The sequence below is a fragment of the Polistes fuscatus genome, unplaced genomic scaffold (assembly GCF_010416935.1).
Source record: "Polistes fuscatus isolate 324 unplaced genomic scaffold, CU_Pfus_HIC Scaffold7, whole genome shotgun sequence".
NCBI lineage: Eukaryota > Metazoa > Arthropoda > Insecta > Hymenoptera > Vespidae > Polistes > Polistes fuscatus.
In genome coordinates, this window is record NW_025113151.1 from 5,710,933 (window position 1) to 5,726,706 (window position 15,774).

Here is a 15,774-nt window from a genome sequence, read left to right on the forward strand (position 1 = left end):
TCTTTCGCTAACAATTCCAGTTACACACGCAAACGAATGAACTTAGAAGAGTTTACTTGTGAGACCTGCATGCGGAGACGCAGTTTAGAGTTTTTCACCGAGTTCGCGATACGGTCCGTTCTCAAAGAACCGTTTAGATAAGTGTCTTGATTTGAGAGAGAAAGAGAAAGAAAGAAAGAAAGAAAAAGAGAGGGTCGTGTTCAATGTAGAAAGGTATACTGTGAGTCGTGTGTCAACCCAACAACCGGAAATAATTGAAACGTTCTAGCCCCATTCCTCTTAACGAGAATCTCGTTTTAATTTCTTTCCTGAATCCTTCTATCTTTGATTAGGTATATTACTCTTCAAATTTAGGTCAGAAACCAAATCTAACTCGTGTTACGACTTTTTAATGGTTTTCTTTCGAAATTTATATTCAAACTTTGAAGAAATATAATATATATTTGTTGGATATTCCAAAAAAAGAAAAATATAAGTTATTTGTCAGGATTGTGTAATAAAAATATATTTTATATATTACCTACGATGTATACAAATAATGGACACTGATTTATCATACTTATACGAAGTAGAACACCAAGAAGGTGATGGAAAAATATCGTAAAAAGTAAAGATGTTGTGTTACTAGAACAATATTCTTGGCTAAAGTAGGAAGAAACGTGACCAGAGCTTTTGATCGCGAAAAGTTTCATTCCTTCTTTATTCTTTCTATTTCTTTCTCGTTCTGTTTTGCTCGTCGTTAGCATACGCAACACAAGCCGCGAATAGACCAACGTCAAAGCAACAATTTTTATAGCCCGTTAAACCCAACCGAGCCAAGTCCCGTCGTGAGCTCTCCCTTAATTGGACGACCGGCGCGTCATAGCGAATAACTCGAGATCTTCGTCGTCTCTTTCTTCTTCTTCTTCGTCTTCGTCGTATTCTTCATTTTCCTTCGTTGTTGTGCATCACTGAAGGAGGAGGATGTATTAGCCAAAGGGGAAAAGGAAAGTACCAGACCAGATTATCGTTCTAAATCATCTATGATTTAAGATAGGATACGTTCACTGAATTTATCAGCCATAACATTTTCTCATTTTCTTTCCCTCCTTCTCTCTCTCTCTCTCTCTCTTTTTGTTTGATTTTTTTAAGTCGTTTGTATTTATTTAACTCACTCATCTCATTTCTTCGATTTCTTTTCTCGTTTTTCTTTCTTTTTTTTTTTCTTTTTTATTTATTTTGATCTTTCTGTCATTCTCAAAAAATTATCTTTTTTTATTTTTTCTCTGTTTTCATAGCGTGGATTTAATAGCGAGATAAATAATGTAGAGTTTTTAAAGAGAGAGAGAGGAAGGAACGTCCACTGCATTCTCGGTTGCCTAAATTTACTGCTCGCTTCGGCACCAAGCGGATGCATTTTTTCCACCCGCAAAATCGTTAACACCCGCCCCGTGCGAACTCGCCCTCGTTTCCGCTCGTAACTGTCGACTCTGGAATTCGACTCGAATATTCGTAATAATAATTATGTTGTTTCCCTAATAACGTTTGCCACGTTGACGTACGCCCTCCGTTTCATTTCCCACCTTTCTGGAATTTATTTTACTTTTTTATTTCTTGTCAAAGCAAAATTTCTTGTCAAAGTGATTTAATCACACGAAAGGTGATAAAATTTCCACCCACTATAATACACTCACGTATAATTTGAAATAGAAAAATATTTATCTATAATTTCATTAGGATTATATATTTTTTTTAAATTGATCAATGATTTGATTTAGATTTAATATTTCATTTAATTTAATTATTAATTGAGTATATAGAAAAGAAATTAAATGATACAAAAACATTTATTTTATTGTGAAATTTTCTTATATATTAGTATAAATGGTGTTTACTTTTTCAAGAATGCAAATCGTTCGCACGTGAAAGAATCTAATTTGTTGCCTCGTGGGTTCATTCATAAAAGAAAGGTCCAACCCCTCGAAGGGAAGAAGAACCGTACCTTGTAGAGAAATTCATTGGCCCTTGAAGCGACTCTGGGCTTCTTCGAATCGAAGTACGGTAGGCGGATAATCGGCTTTACGTGACTCGTGTCGTAGGTCAGTTACAGCAGGAGAAATTTCAACGAGTATTTTAACCTTTTTAAATTCGATAGTTTCAAACGAATTATTACAACGTGCTCGTGTTGTGTTACATTAAAAAATATGAATAATAAAATTACAATAATTGACGTGAAAAGTATAAAAAAAAAGATAAACAGGTTTATTATTTTTTAATTGCAAACAATCTTAAACGCAAATAATTCACATTGCATTTAGCTTTAAACAAATACAAATTCTTGTAAATGATATCAAAGAACACGAAGAGACGATCTAAAATCGGCCGAAAGAATCGTGCAAACATTTCTCCGAGGTATTCGTCGCATTTGCAGGGATTATTCCAGACAGCAATAAATCTTATTAGTCTTTACGTGTTTCTCCTGCATTCGAATTTCGAGCCAATTAATTGATGCTAAAATAAATTTCAACGTTAAATCAACACGTTATTTTACGGATAAACAATCTATCGATTTTCAATTTCAATAATCGAAACCGAATGGAAAAAAGGAACTTCGACCGTTACTTTTCTTGTTAGAGCTGAACGAACAATTAATTATTGAATAAAATATATCAAAAATATCAAAATGTGAAGCCTTTTAAAATGAGAGACACGGTGGTAGGTTCTGTAACTTTGTCGAATATTCGTAAGCATGCGCTTACCATCGTCGAATCAGAAAGAGAGAGAGAGAGAGAGAGAAAGAGAGGGGTTGATCGCAAGTGAGCAGCACGTGCGTAGCAGTCATCCTGGCGCACTCGCCAGGACCAGTTCTTCCCTCTGCCAATTCAAGTCAAACTTTCCCTTTTTCTCATTTCCTTTCCTTCTCCCTTCATGCTTTGACCAGATAGTTTCTATCACAAATATTAGGGCAAACATTTGTCTTCTCGCCCTTAGCGTATTTTCTTTTTTTCTTTCTACACCCTCAACATCAATCTCTTTCAAATAGACAACAAATAAAAACTCTAACAACAATAACAACAATAAGAAAAAAAGAACAACAGTGTTGAAAAAGGTGAAAAAAGAAATCAAAATTTGAAATAAAAGAAATCTAAAAACATGTTATCCTCGGAGTGTGCGAGCGTTATCGCGTACGTTTGGAATAAAAAATATGTATTGATAAAGGAATTAAAAGTTGTAAATAGGTTATTTGTACAAACTGTCGTATGGATTCTCACGCGATTAGAAAAGAAGAGACTCTATTGTCGATTTTCAAGATTTTTCACGGGAAAATTGATGATCGAGGAGAAAAGGAAAATAACTACGAGGTCGAAAAAAGAAAAAGGCTCGATGATAATCGATCGAAACGGTCCATAAGATATTTTCGTATTATAGTTGAAAGAGAGGTGTCGGTGAGATGACGGTTCGTCGGGAGGACGGTCAAGGAATGAGACATAGCAATTCTTGGCCGGATAGATCACAAAGGACCGTACGGGTCCGTGTCGACCCTCTTTCGCGAGCTTTTACTATAATTTCGATTAATAGATCGGAAGAAGATGAAGAAGAAGAAGATGAAGAAAATAATCTCGAAAAAAATCGAGATAAAAAAGAAGAAAAAGAAGAAGAAGAAGAAGAAGAAGAAGAAGTAGAAGTAGAAGTAGAAGAAAAATATGAATTGAAGATCTTTGGTAAATCTTTGACACATTGCTCGACGAACAAAGATAAAGTTAAACGCGCAGAAAAAGAAGATAATGTTGATCGGATAGCAGGGATCGATCGAAAATCGAGACGACACAGTGAATTTCAAAGGAAGACGTTACATTCGTCGCTGAGGGCGCTCAATCGGCACCGACTTTACGTCGAGACGTCGGCATTATCCTCGACGATCTCGACAGCCAGCAGGCGAAGAAGAAGTAGCAGCAGCATCAGCAACAGCAACAGCAATAGTAACAGCAGCATCGAACTGAAGATCTTCGACGTGGCTTCGATCGGTTTAAGGGACAATGTTAAGGATAATAAAGAAGGTTCTTCTTTACTGGTCGATACGAGTCAGTTAGCAAGAGAAAAAGAAGAAGAAGAAGAAGAAGAAGAAGAAAAGAAAGGAGAAGAAAAAGATAAAGATGAAGATAAAGATGAAGATAAAAATAAAATAGGAAAGCCTACGGTCGTGCTGACGCCGCATATCGAGATCGTTGACTACGATCGAATCGGCGGCACGAGTTCGCAAAGCGATCGTCATGCTTGCCCCAAGTGCACTTCGGAAGGACAACTAAGATTACAGGTCGATCCCTTTCGATCCCCGATTACGTACGATGCCTCGAACGGTGCTTCGATAAATGGAACACAAACACGAACGCAAAGTATTCTCAATAGAAAAAAGAAAGAGATCGATAGATCTAATATTCCCGGTAGAAGCACTTGGCCCGATGGACGTATCGCATCTTTTGCCACTGGTTATTTAGCTAAAAGAGAATTAAACTTCGCTAGGAAAAAAAGAAATGAATTGTCTGCCGTAAATCAACAAACTTGTCGACCATACGATCTTTGTAAAGAGGCAACGTTAAGGAGACATTATTATCCTGAGGGTGGTTGGGGATATGTCATCGTCACGTGTTCCATGTTAGTACATTTACTTGGTGTAGGATTGCAATTCGCTGCACCCGGAACTTGGCATCGTTCTGCTGAACTTAAATTTGATCATCCGCCTCTTCACAGCGCAGGTATGTCAAGGATTCTTCTGCGGGAACTTTTTTTTATATTCTTTTTTGTTCTATTTTTTTAAAGTAACAAAATCTGGCAAATTCATTTCTTGGTAAATAATTGATAAATTGTCGACGTTCAAATCTCTGTGGTGAAATTGAACTTTATACGTTCTCTAATCCACTACTCATTTATGTCCTAAAAATATATATCTAAACAAATAACCCCATAAACGGGGTAAATACGTAACTGGAAATGCAACGGCGTTGGTTCCTACCTCTCTCTCTCTCTCTCTCTCCCTTTCTATTTCTTTTTTTCTCTCTCGCGGGGTTCAAAATATTACTGGTACGTTCTGGAAAATTTTGTAAACCCACCATGGCAAACTACGGTGGCTTAACTTTTGCGTTATATGAGGCAAAACGTTCGTAGAATATCCTCGAGGAGAATACTGTCTAGGAATAGTTACGAACTCGGCTTCTTCTTCTATCATACACATTTTTACTTCACTATAATATATATAATAATAATAATAATAATAATAATAATAATAAAATTAACGAAGAGACGTGATAAACGTGTCTCGTTCGTGCTAAGAATTTTCAAAAAATCTTAATTGAGTCAACATTTTCTAATTCGAATTTTACACACGTATAAAACAGAGTTTAGCTGACAAATTTTCACAAAACACATATGGCATAAAAATACATGTAACGTTTGTTCTATTTAACGAAGTACCCTTTGGGAGAATAGTAAATTTTCCGTGTAAAAAGAAGCATGTTCGGTTTGAATGATATATAATATTATGTCATCGCGGTTATCAAAGGATCGAAGGTTTGAAAGAGTGAATAAGAAGGGAAAAAACTTGATCGTTCAACGATCCATGGTATAATCCTTCAAATCACCATCGATCACACTCGTATCATCTACTTTAAGTCTCGCTGTCATCTTCGACACTTATGTTTTTCTACAGATGTAAAAAAATAGATCAAATAAAAGGTTAAAAGCAGCCCTTTCCAAAAACATTGGAAATGGTAACTTAAATTTGTTCGAATTAAATGTAAAAAATCATCAAAAGAAATTTATCCCTATTAACATATTACATCAAATTAAAAAAGAATGTTATAGAAAAATGATTAATCCTGATAATTTCAATTGAAAGTGCTCGTGACAGTTTATTTAATGCCGATGAGTAAATATGTGAACAAATTCGTTTTTGATTTTATTTCATTTGACGCACACGAAATGAATAGAAATTTGTAGTAACGTATTTTGACGAAATGGAAATGATATCTATCAAGTTCACTTTCCACACACTAGAGAAATGAAAGTGGCGAAGGTCGTGATTCGAATCAATAGACGAGGTCGGATGGCACGCGTGTGAGAAAAATCAGGACAATCTATCAAGATTCGGGACGGGTTGTGTGTGTCGTGCGGTCTCACGTAGTTTAACATTGCGTGCGAGGCATCACGATGCATCAGAAAAGACGAAGGGAAGGACCAAGCAACGCCTGCGGTATTTTATTATCTTTTTTTTTTCTTTTGCGAGATCATTCAGTATCGATCGAGCAGTGAAATCGAGCGTAATAAACGATCTCAACGTTTCTTAAAACGAAAAAATCTAAATCTACTTGGAAGATCATTCGATAAGCGAATGAGTGATGGAAAAGAAACATCAGTCCGTATCCGGTACATCGGAGGAGAACGTTTATCGCAAACGACGTCATTCATACAGCGAAGCAATGGCCGATGAAAATACGATCGAGTCTAACGATTTGCAACTCGGGGAACATTGTCATTCTCGTATAAGTTTAGGTACGAATTCGTCGTTACGTAGGAAATTAAGATCTCGCGATAATTCGAGTTTGGAGTCGGTTACATGGTCATCGATGAGTTTCGATTCTAAACGCGAGTTAATTCGGACACCTTCGGCAGACACCAATAGATCCTCGAGCGAATTTGAATTATCCGAGGTGTTACGTTCTTATCCTGATTTAGACTCGAAGTTGATCAGATGCAAGTGTTACGTTGTTACGAACAACAAGTGTCAGTGTCGTTATCGTTATCAGTGTTGTCATTGTCAACGTAGAAGGATATCTTCGATCTCTAGAAGAGAATCCTTTGGAAGTTTAAGACGGAAGGACTCGAGTTACTCGGTATCGACCTGCCAAAGTTTCCTTCCACCATCGTCGGTTCGAAATTCTTCTATTGGTAGTGTTTATCGTATCGGTTACTACAACAGAGGAGACTCGTCAAGTGATCAGAACGAGAGGATCGTGAATAAGGAGTTGCCGATTCAAAGGCGGTATTCCGATCAAACGCATTTCGTTCGTCCCTGCCAGATCGAATACGCGGATAGACGGAGGTACTCTGAACAGACACCGAGAGATAACATCGTTGAATGTTCCTCAGCTAGTAGGTGCAATAACCACTTGAGATCGAGACTCTCGTCGAGATTCCTAGCGAAGGCGGGACAGAAAAGATCTTCGCTGTCCTTTAAACCAACGACGAGTTACGACGATGTCCCTGTTAAAGAAGAAGAAGAAGAAGAAGGAAAAGAAAAAGAAAAAGAACACGACGAGACTGACTACGAAAAGGACGGAAACGATTCCGGGATTTCAAGCGTTCCTGACAATCGCAGAAAGAGTAAAGCAACGACATCTGCTCCGACGGTCAATCCTAAAATGTTCAAAAGACGTTTCTCCGAACAACTGATATTAGAAGGTGGACTCAGTGGTCTGCCAGATTTCGATACACTCGTAAGACCTGAACAAGACGACATTGCCGAGGACGATGAAGAATCTTTAACCGGTATCAATGCCAGAAAAAGACTTACTTTGAAAAAACATTACTATCCCGAAGGTGGTTGGGGTAGAACTATTATTCTCGTTGGTGTATTAGTACAATTACTCTCTCATGGTTTGCAACTTGCTGCGGGAGTTATACTAACTCCGATGATCAATCATTTCAAACGTGATGTCAGGGATGCAGGTATGACGTAAATAAATCATTCGAATACTTAGGAATCGTTCCTGATTATTACACAAATTATGTTTATAAATATCAAATTAGGTCTCGTATCATTATAAAATACAAAATAGAAGAAGTTACACTTTATTAATTAAAAGTATAAATGTGATAAATTCGTACGATTACGGTTTTTGTTATATCCAATTTTAATTGTGTATATGCCGCTGTAGAAACTCGCATTTTCACGGATGTAAAGACTCCTCTTTTCTCTCAAACACACACATACACAAATGTACATGCACACACAATTGAAGTCGATCGAGAGCATAGAACGAGCAACGATTGGATGCACCTGCAACAGCTGTCGTCCAAACGAACGGTACTTACCTACCGTAACCTAGCAAGCTCGTGGCTTCAACTATCTCCTCTCTCTCTCTCTCTCTTATTCTCTTTCTATCTATCTATCTATCTATCTCTATCCCTTTCGTTCGGTATCACGTATAATCGTATCCGTACTGTTAACCCACATGTATTTATACGGGAAATTACAGGAATAGACGTCACGTTCAATGGAAAACATCCCGCAGATCCCAATCTTCCACGAATCGTAACACCTACAATCGATTGCGTACGGCCTTTCGAGAATAATTTTCAAAATCAATAAAATTGATATATGTTTCATTTCCTTATCTGATTACTTACAAATTATTTAATTAAACATACGCGTTTACAGTTTAACAGATTGATTTTTAATAATCGTCAGAAAAAAAAATACAAATCAGTTAAGATAAATTAAATTAAAATAAATTAAAATATAAATTTATTATTTAAGAAATTTGATAAAATTTTGTCCGTTTGAAATTATCTACAAATGAAATTGAGATTTTTTCTTTTTTTCTTCTTTTTTTGAAGAAAATCTCTTCTCAAATTAGAGTAAAAAAAAAGAAGAAAAGTAAGAAGAAAAAAGGAAAGAAAGAAATCTTTCCACTTGACGCAATCCCGTCTTATTAACGTAAACTCTCAGCCCTAAGGCTCATCCCGCGAAAGCCTGTTACGCTCATCGTCGCATCTAGGTTGAAGTAGATTAGGGGACGCGCAGAAAATTAAATCCAGACCTAGGAGGAGCAGCAACAGCAGCCACCACGCTTGCAATAACATCGTACCCAGCTGCATCAAGTTAAGGATTGCATGTGCGTCATCGGTGTACGTACGTACGATGTACTAGACTCCTTTTCAAGAGACACGGGAAATCGTTAGATAAAAAACTCGTCGAACCGGACAGATGTATATACGTTATACACGATCGATCTACTGATCGTTTAGGTGAATCCTCGAAGATTAATCCTAACCTAGTTTCACGTTTCTATTACAAAACGAATAGAAACAAAAAAATTGTCTTTTGCTGAGTTGGTCGGTGACAAACTGGCGTTCGAATCAATTGTGAAAGCAACAATTTTGTAAAGTGCTCAAATATCCATATTCATTTTCAAGGATCTTTTATCATTTTTTAATCAATCCGTGTTATATCAGGAAGATGGGTTTGGAGAATGGATTACTCCATCTTCGTCGGATTAGTTAAATTTATTGGCACTTATACAGATATGAAATGTGATACCAAAAGTTAATATGATGTTGATAATTGCAGTAACAAATATAAATGTTTTTCAATCTATAAACCATGGCTCAATATTGGGTCGTGTTTAATTTTCAAATGGCCACGAAATGATAATCAGAAACAAGAAAGTATTTATTTTGTAAAATATTTTCACAAAAATTTAATAGATGTATCTTTTTAAAAGGATATACAATTATTCCAGTAGTGTGTCAGGTTCCCAAAAATTGTATATAACAAATATTTGGACCGCGGTGCTACTATAAATAAAATTATTAAACCAAGCGGAAGACTTGAGAAATCTTGAGAAATCTTGGATCATACGACTGTCAATGAGATCATCCTACTGAATGAAATCATCCCATTACTGTTATTTCAATCATTAATCACATAATTTTCGATCGTAATGGAAGATTTAATGGGACCACGATAACAGATCTGTTATAATCTGATTTATTATCTTTCACGAAAATTAACGGTATTTAAGAAAAAAAAAATGTATACACGCAATCGATTTATAATTCGTGTTCTCTTCATTATTTCTATTTGTTCACAAAGCCTGAGAACAACAACAAAACTCGTGTAATATGCTCGATAATGACATGAATTTATTTCATGGGAATCAATTAATATTCTCTTTCATTCGTTAAATGAAAAATACACAATGCAAAGTGAACAATGATTCGTATGTAAGCGCAGGTTATTAGATTTATCATTAAAAATTCATAAGGGGATAAATAATTCAATAGTAAGCCATTGTATACACTTTGAATATCAATTACTATCGTGAGTCATAACTCTTCCATAGTAAAATTGTAATTTATGAATTTATCATTTAAAAAACTTTGCTATCCTGATCAGTTACCGACAGTATTTTCCTTCGAGTCGGTAAATAGAAGTTCCTTCTTATCACCGAGTGAAAACTTACCGACACTTTTCGAAAAAACTTAGTCGGTATTTTAACATTCTTATGGAAAAGTAAATATGATTCCACGATGTAATTTAAGTGATAAAGTTCGAACGATCTTCTTGATGATATACGAGTAGAGAAGGAAAAAACCGTAAGATTTATGGAATCGTAGAAAGATCAATGGAGTCTCGTCAAATGCATTGAACATTCAAAGGAAAATCCATAAAACACAAGAAAAACAAACAGTATCCAATAGCAAGGAGAGTATAAAACGAATGATAGAATATTTCAACGAATCTTAGGAAGGTACTTTTGATGTCTGAAAACCGATATGAAAAGTCATCAGAAGTAAAGCATGCACAGAGATAAATCCATTGGTTGAAAGTTTGACATCGTAAAAATGAGCGTACCCTCGGCTACTACCCCTTGTACGTCTGTGTTCGTAAAATCCACACGTTCGTGATTTCATCGTTCATATCTTTTCGATGATATAACGTAAGCGTCGATTTTCTTACGTAGCCGTAAAAAAATTTTTATTTCAACAAATCAAATAAAAAAAAAAGGAACGGACAACCAAGCAAGAGAGGGTCAAAAAAGTCGTCACAAATTTCTCGATCATCTTTAATCTCAAAGTCTTTCGATACAAAAAGTAATAAGATAAAAATAGAGAAAGAATTTATCGTTCGATCTAGGATATATTTTTTGGAAAGCTAATACGACAAGATATATCGTGTAAAAATCGTAAAAATATCGTCCATCTAAAAATTCGTGACAGAAGCTTGCAACATTTTTATTGCTTTTAAAATCTGATGTTTGTTTGTTGAGATTTCAAAGAAAATAAAAATAAAAATAAGAAGAGATATAAGTGGTCGCTTTTCTGCGAAGCTAGAAACCGCGTTTTTAAAATCGTAAGAAAAGCACTTTGGACCGAGAACGTAAGAAAACTACAATCAGTGAGTCAACGTAAGCCAATTTCACGCGGGGATGAGATCCTTCGAGTAAGTTTGCGTTATTTGTTTTTCCGATTTCTCGTTATGTCGTTGTAGTTTCCTGTTTTTCTTTTTTTAACCGACGATTTGCCACAGAACGGATCACCATTGGGGCTTTTCAATTCCCACTAGCGATATTCTCGCTAAGAGTTTAATTATAATCTTTCCAACGACTCTATTCTTCTTCTCGATTTGAAATGAACGTTTTGAGGAAAAACACTATTTTAATTAATCAAACGAAACGAATATTTCCATATTATGAATAATCCTTCAAATTAGTAATAAACAATTTTTTCATTTTTAATTTATTCCTTGGATAATAATATATCTTTACACAATCAATATTTTTCTTGGCAATAAATTTCGTTATAATAATTTCCTCCTAAATTTTACCATAGATTATACAAAGAAAAAAAAACTAACTGTGATATAACTTAAAATCACGATTAATCTTATTTTTTTCTTTTTTGTGCTTTTTCCCTTTGTGTGTCTCTTTCTTATCATAAGCAAGGTAAGCGTTAGATAGTTAGAACTGGAAAAGCTGAGGAAAGTGTTCAGTCTGGTAGCTCGTAAGCAAAGAAGAACGTACTGAGGGAGTGAGTTTATGTGGGCCCGTCTAGAAGGTGTGAACCATAAAGATAGGTTTTACGATCGTAGAGCAAGCCATGGTTGTACTCGGACGTCCAAAGACATATCCCATGGTCCCGTTGAGGGAGGAACGTCCCGTGCGTCCTCCTCGTCACCGATGCGTATATACACATATACACATATACACACATATATATATATATATATATATATATATATGTAGATATGTATATGTATATAAAGCGTTGTACGACTCTTCTCTTCCTCTGAAAATCGTCAGAGACTAAAGGAGAAAGTATATACGCGACGACGGGATCGAATGAAGATCAGAATTTTTTCACTGCTCTCCGGGGCGCACTTTTCATCTTCCCGAACGATTCACGAGACTCGATAGTTAATTTTTCTATATTATTTTCGATTCTGTCGAACAATTTTCATAATTTTGATTTGATTCTATAAAAATGGACTCTCTGTCAACGCGTTGACATTTAAATGTGTTCATTGATATTTAAAAATATCTCAGATTCTTTGCATTGTGATAAACTTCAAGCATCTCACACTTTTTGTGTTTTTTATTAATTTAATTTTAAAATAATAATATTTTGTGTTTCTTAAATTCCAATTAATAATATTTCAGGTTTGACATTTCAATAAAGTCTAGGATTTACGGTTTTATTTTGAAAATAATTCTAATTATTGTTATTATTATTCGAAATAATTTTTGAAAGTCGTCTTTAGTTTTCATCATGAGGAAAATAAAATAGAAAATAAATTAATTGAGTAATAACAGAACGACCCGTCTAATAAAAAAATGAAACGTACGTGAAGGATATAAATTAATATCGATTTCGTAATCAGATATATATTTCAAGAAAGGATCATATCTCTCTCTCTCTTCCTCGAATTTAAGTAGATAGATAATAATAGGATAGAAAATATCTTAAAGTGTATATTTTCTTGATACTCCGGTGTTATTTTTCTGTCACTTTCACTTTCGATAAAGATAAAAAACGAAAATGAATTTCTATCTTGGCAGTTAGAAAAATATTTTGCAGTCAATATACCTATGTACTGTACAAATAACGTCGAATCATTTACAAAAAAAAGAAGAAATGCAAGTACGCATGTTATACTTTTCTCTCACTTAGCTGATATTTTTCAATGATAAATTTTAAAGAGTCTCACTATTCGTCTCGCGCATAACTGAGTCACATTCAAACGATGTCCCATTATTTTTATACTTTTTTTCTGTCTCGTAAAACTTTATCGAAGCTATCTTGAATGCGATTGTGTGTTCTCGTCAAATTTACTTGAATTTCGTATACTTTATTCAATTTTATTTTATCAAAAATATATTTCCAACAAATCTGGAGTCACTCAAAAATCAAACTAGAAGCTGAATTATACATATTTCTTATTTATAAATTATTACAAAACCAAAATAATATTAATGCATGCATTAATATTAAAATAACAACATTATTTTGTTCATTTTAAATATATTTTCGTATTGTAAATTTACATTTTAAAAATGACTCACAGATTATAATAATAAAGATAAATACAAATAACCAAATCAATATGATCATCGTAGAAAAGAGAAACGCAGGGATGCATTTATTTTATCCGAAACGAGTCGAGAGAGATTTTGAGGAGGTGAAGGGTCACATCATGTAATTCAAGACTGGACATCGTAGAGTAAAGGTTTTCTTCTTTCCTAAACCTGTTTTCTCCTTCTGTTCTTCTTCCTCCTTTTCCTTTTCATTCTTACAGGACGAAAATTCATTGTGTACGAATGCGAATCGCGGTGCTCTTCTTAATGATCACCATAAACGCATCCGTACGTTGAGACTTTGCAGGATGGCGACGTTCGGCCTGTGTTCGAAATCGTCGAAGAGTCGTCGTCCTCTCTTTCATCTCCTCCACCTCCTTTCTCCTCCTCTTTTTCCTCCTTTCTCCCTCCTCCTCGTCTTCTTCCTCCTCGTTTCGTATCCAGCGAATCGAGTTTTACTTTCATTCGGTGAAAGTGGTAGCCCGAAACTCTGCACGACATTATCAGAGTCATGCACTTTTTCCACTTCCTATCTTCTTTTTTTCCTTTCCTCATTCTTCTCTTCTTCTTCTTCTTCTTCTTCATCTTCTTCATCTTCTTTTCCTTCTTCTGACTTTGAAGTTTCTTCCGAGTCTGAGTCTTCTGATTTTTCTTCTTCTTTCTTAGGCTATCATCTCTATTTTTTTATATTTTTTTTCGAAATGGAATATCCAACAGAAGTTTCAAGTCAACGCACGTTCTCTTCCCACTTCGGAAAAGATCAATGAGATACTTTGGGATGCTCTATGCTCCTCCATGGCGATGCGTTTCTTTCTCCGATCTTATGTTAGACAATCTCGTTCCATTGAGATTCTTTGGGATTTACTACTGTCTGCCTTGCAATAAGACCATCTCTCTCTCTCTCTCTCTCTCTCACCCTTCGAATTACTCACGTAGAAACATACCAGCAAAATTTTTCCCCTCTTCGGAATCTACAATTTTCTTTCCTTCTTTCTTTCTTTTGTCCGATCTGAAACGATAAGATGTTTAGAGCAGATTTATCGTAATGAATTTGTCAAACCTTTTTTCTTCTTTTCTTGACAAATTCGAAGATCCCGCGCGTTGTTGCGTTTACGAGAGAATCGGTTCAACGAGATGTGCATTGAAATTTTTATCTAACTAAATTACGTGTCGTTTTCTTTTGCTTTTTTTCTTTTTTATTTAGAACAGAAAGGCTGAAGTTTGTTTTATTTTGTTTATTTTTGATTTTAAAAGACAAAAATAAACGTTTAGATCGTATCGATGTTAAAAAAAGAAAAATTGTCAGGAAATTGTCAAACCGGAAACGCGCGACCAAAAAGCACGTTCGTTTTCTTTCCCTTTGAACAACTTTAAATACATATCCGGCCATTACGTTTCTCGCGGTTTCGAGGGAGGACGCAAAATTGATCGAACCACATGAGAAAACGCGCCACCCGCAAATCACCAAGCGAAAATATTCTTTATGATTTTTCGCTGAGCTAATCTCTTGTGATTTCATGCACCAATCGCATTTTGCAATCCAGAATAATCCTTATCGGCCTTAACGACCAAATATCGAGAACGATTAAAATATAAAAAATAAAATATTTTTATTTCTTTATACACAAAATAATACCTATCCGCAATATATTACATATAAAAATTTATACTTTAATTAACGAAGTAAAATTTTTAGAAAACATATATACAAAATTTGAAATCATTTATTACCAATCGTATAAATACAAAATGTAAACTAAAAAATATCAAATCAAAAGCAAAAATAATCTAAATAATTTATGCACTAATCCAAAGTATATAATTAAATATAAATAACAGAAATATATAAAAAAAAAAAAATAAAAAAAATAAAAAAAGAATTATAATTCTGACCTTGTTTATAATCACGTATATATAAATATATTTGTATAAACTCATACTGTAGTACGCATTCCAGGGCTGTGGTTAACGATACGAAACCATGCACGGTGACTTTTTACGAGAGGCAATCATCGAGTTGACATACGGTTATACGAAGAAACGATCGCCCTGACGACGACGAAAAGTAACGACGACGGAAAAGAACGGTCCTCTCAACAGGGGTTGGATATAATTATACCGTATAATTTATATAGACGGCTCTTTGCAACAACGTGCCTTGCACGTGGCCTTTGCCTCGTGACTCAGAAAAAGTAAAATCAAAAACAAAATAAAAGAAAAAAAATAAGAAACAAAAATTAAAAATAAAAGGAGAATGGGAAAAGGAAAAAAAATGTTTTCTTTTTTCCTTTTTCATGTCAAAACGAAAAGCGAAATGAAATTGAACATACGAAAATGTCTTTTCCGTTTCTAATATCCAACCCCAATTCTCCCCCTCTTCTTCTCCCAGTTACCTTAAAACTGTGTATTTTGTCTGTTGAAATAAATTTCATGATTTTTTAGA

At 34.8% G+C, this 15,774-nt stretch overlaps 2 protein-coding genes across 2 annotated transcripts; both read left to right on the plus strand.

The window, feature by feature from the left end:
• The first annotated feature begins 3,430 nt into the window (after window positions 1–3,430).
• Window positions 3,431–15,549, plus strand: LOC122524264. The gene is made up of 3 exons (XM_043646410.1): window positions 3,431–3,452; window positions 3,636–4,733; window positions 15,289–15,549. The coding sequence occupies exons 1-3, from the start codon at window positions 3,431–3,433 to the stop codon at window positions 15,321–15,323; spliced, it is 1,155 nt and encodes a 384-aa protein (XP_043502345.1). The 3' UTR covers window positions 15,324–15,549.
• On the plus strand, window positions 6,587–8,355 carry LOC122524142. The gene is made up of 2 exons (XM_043646239.1): window positions 6,587–7,701; window positions 8,232–8,355. The coding sequence occupies exons 1-2, from the start codon at window positions 6,600–6,602 to the stop codon at window positions 8,342–8,344; spliced, it is 1,215 nt and encodes a 404-aa protein (XP_043502174.1). The 5' UTR covers window positions 6,587–6,599; the 3' UTR covers window positions 8,345–8,355.
• Window positions 15,550–15,774: the final 225 nt, after the last annotated feature.

Coding starts and splice junctions, on each gene's coding strand:
- LOC122524142 (XM_043646239.1), top strand. CDS start 6,600: ATGAGTTTCGATTCTAAACGCGAGTTAATTCGGACACCTTCGGCAGAC. Junction 7,702..8,231: donor ACGTGATGTCAGGGATGCAG/GTATGACGTAAA, acceptor GGGAAATTACAG/GAATAGACGTCACGTTCAAT.
- LOC122524264 (XM_043646410.1), top strand. CDS start 3,431: ATGACGGTTCGTCGGGAGGACG. Junction 3,453..3,635: donor GACGGTTCGTCGGGAGGACG/GTCAAGGAATGA, acceptor AAGAAAAAGAAG/AAGAAGAAGAAGAAGAAGAA. Junction 4,734..15,288: donor TCCGCCTCTTCACAGCGCAG/GTATGTCAAGGA, acceptor TACGCATTCCAG/GGCTGTGGTTAACGATACGA.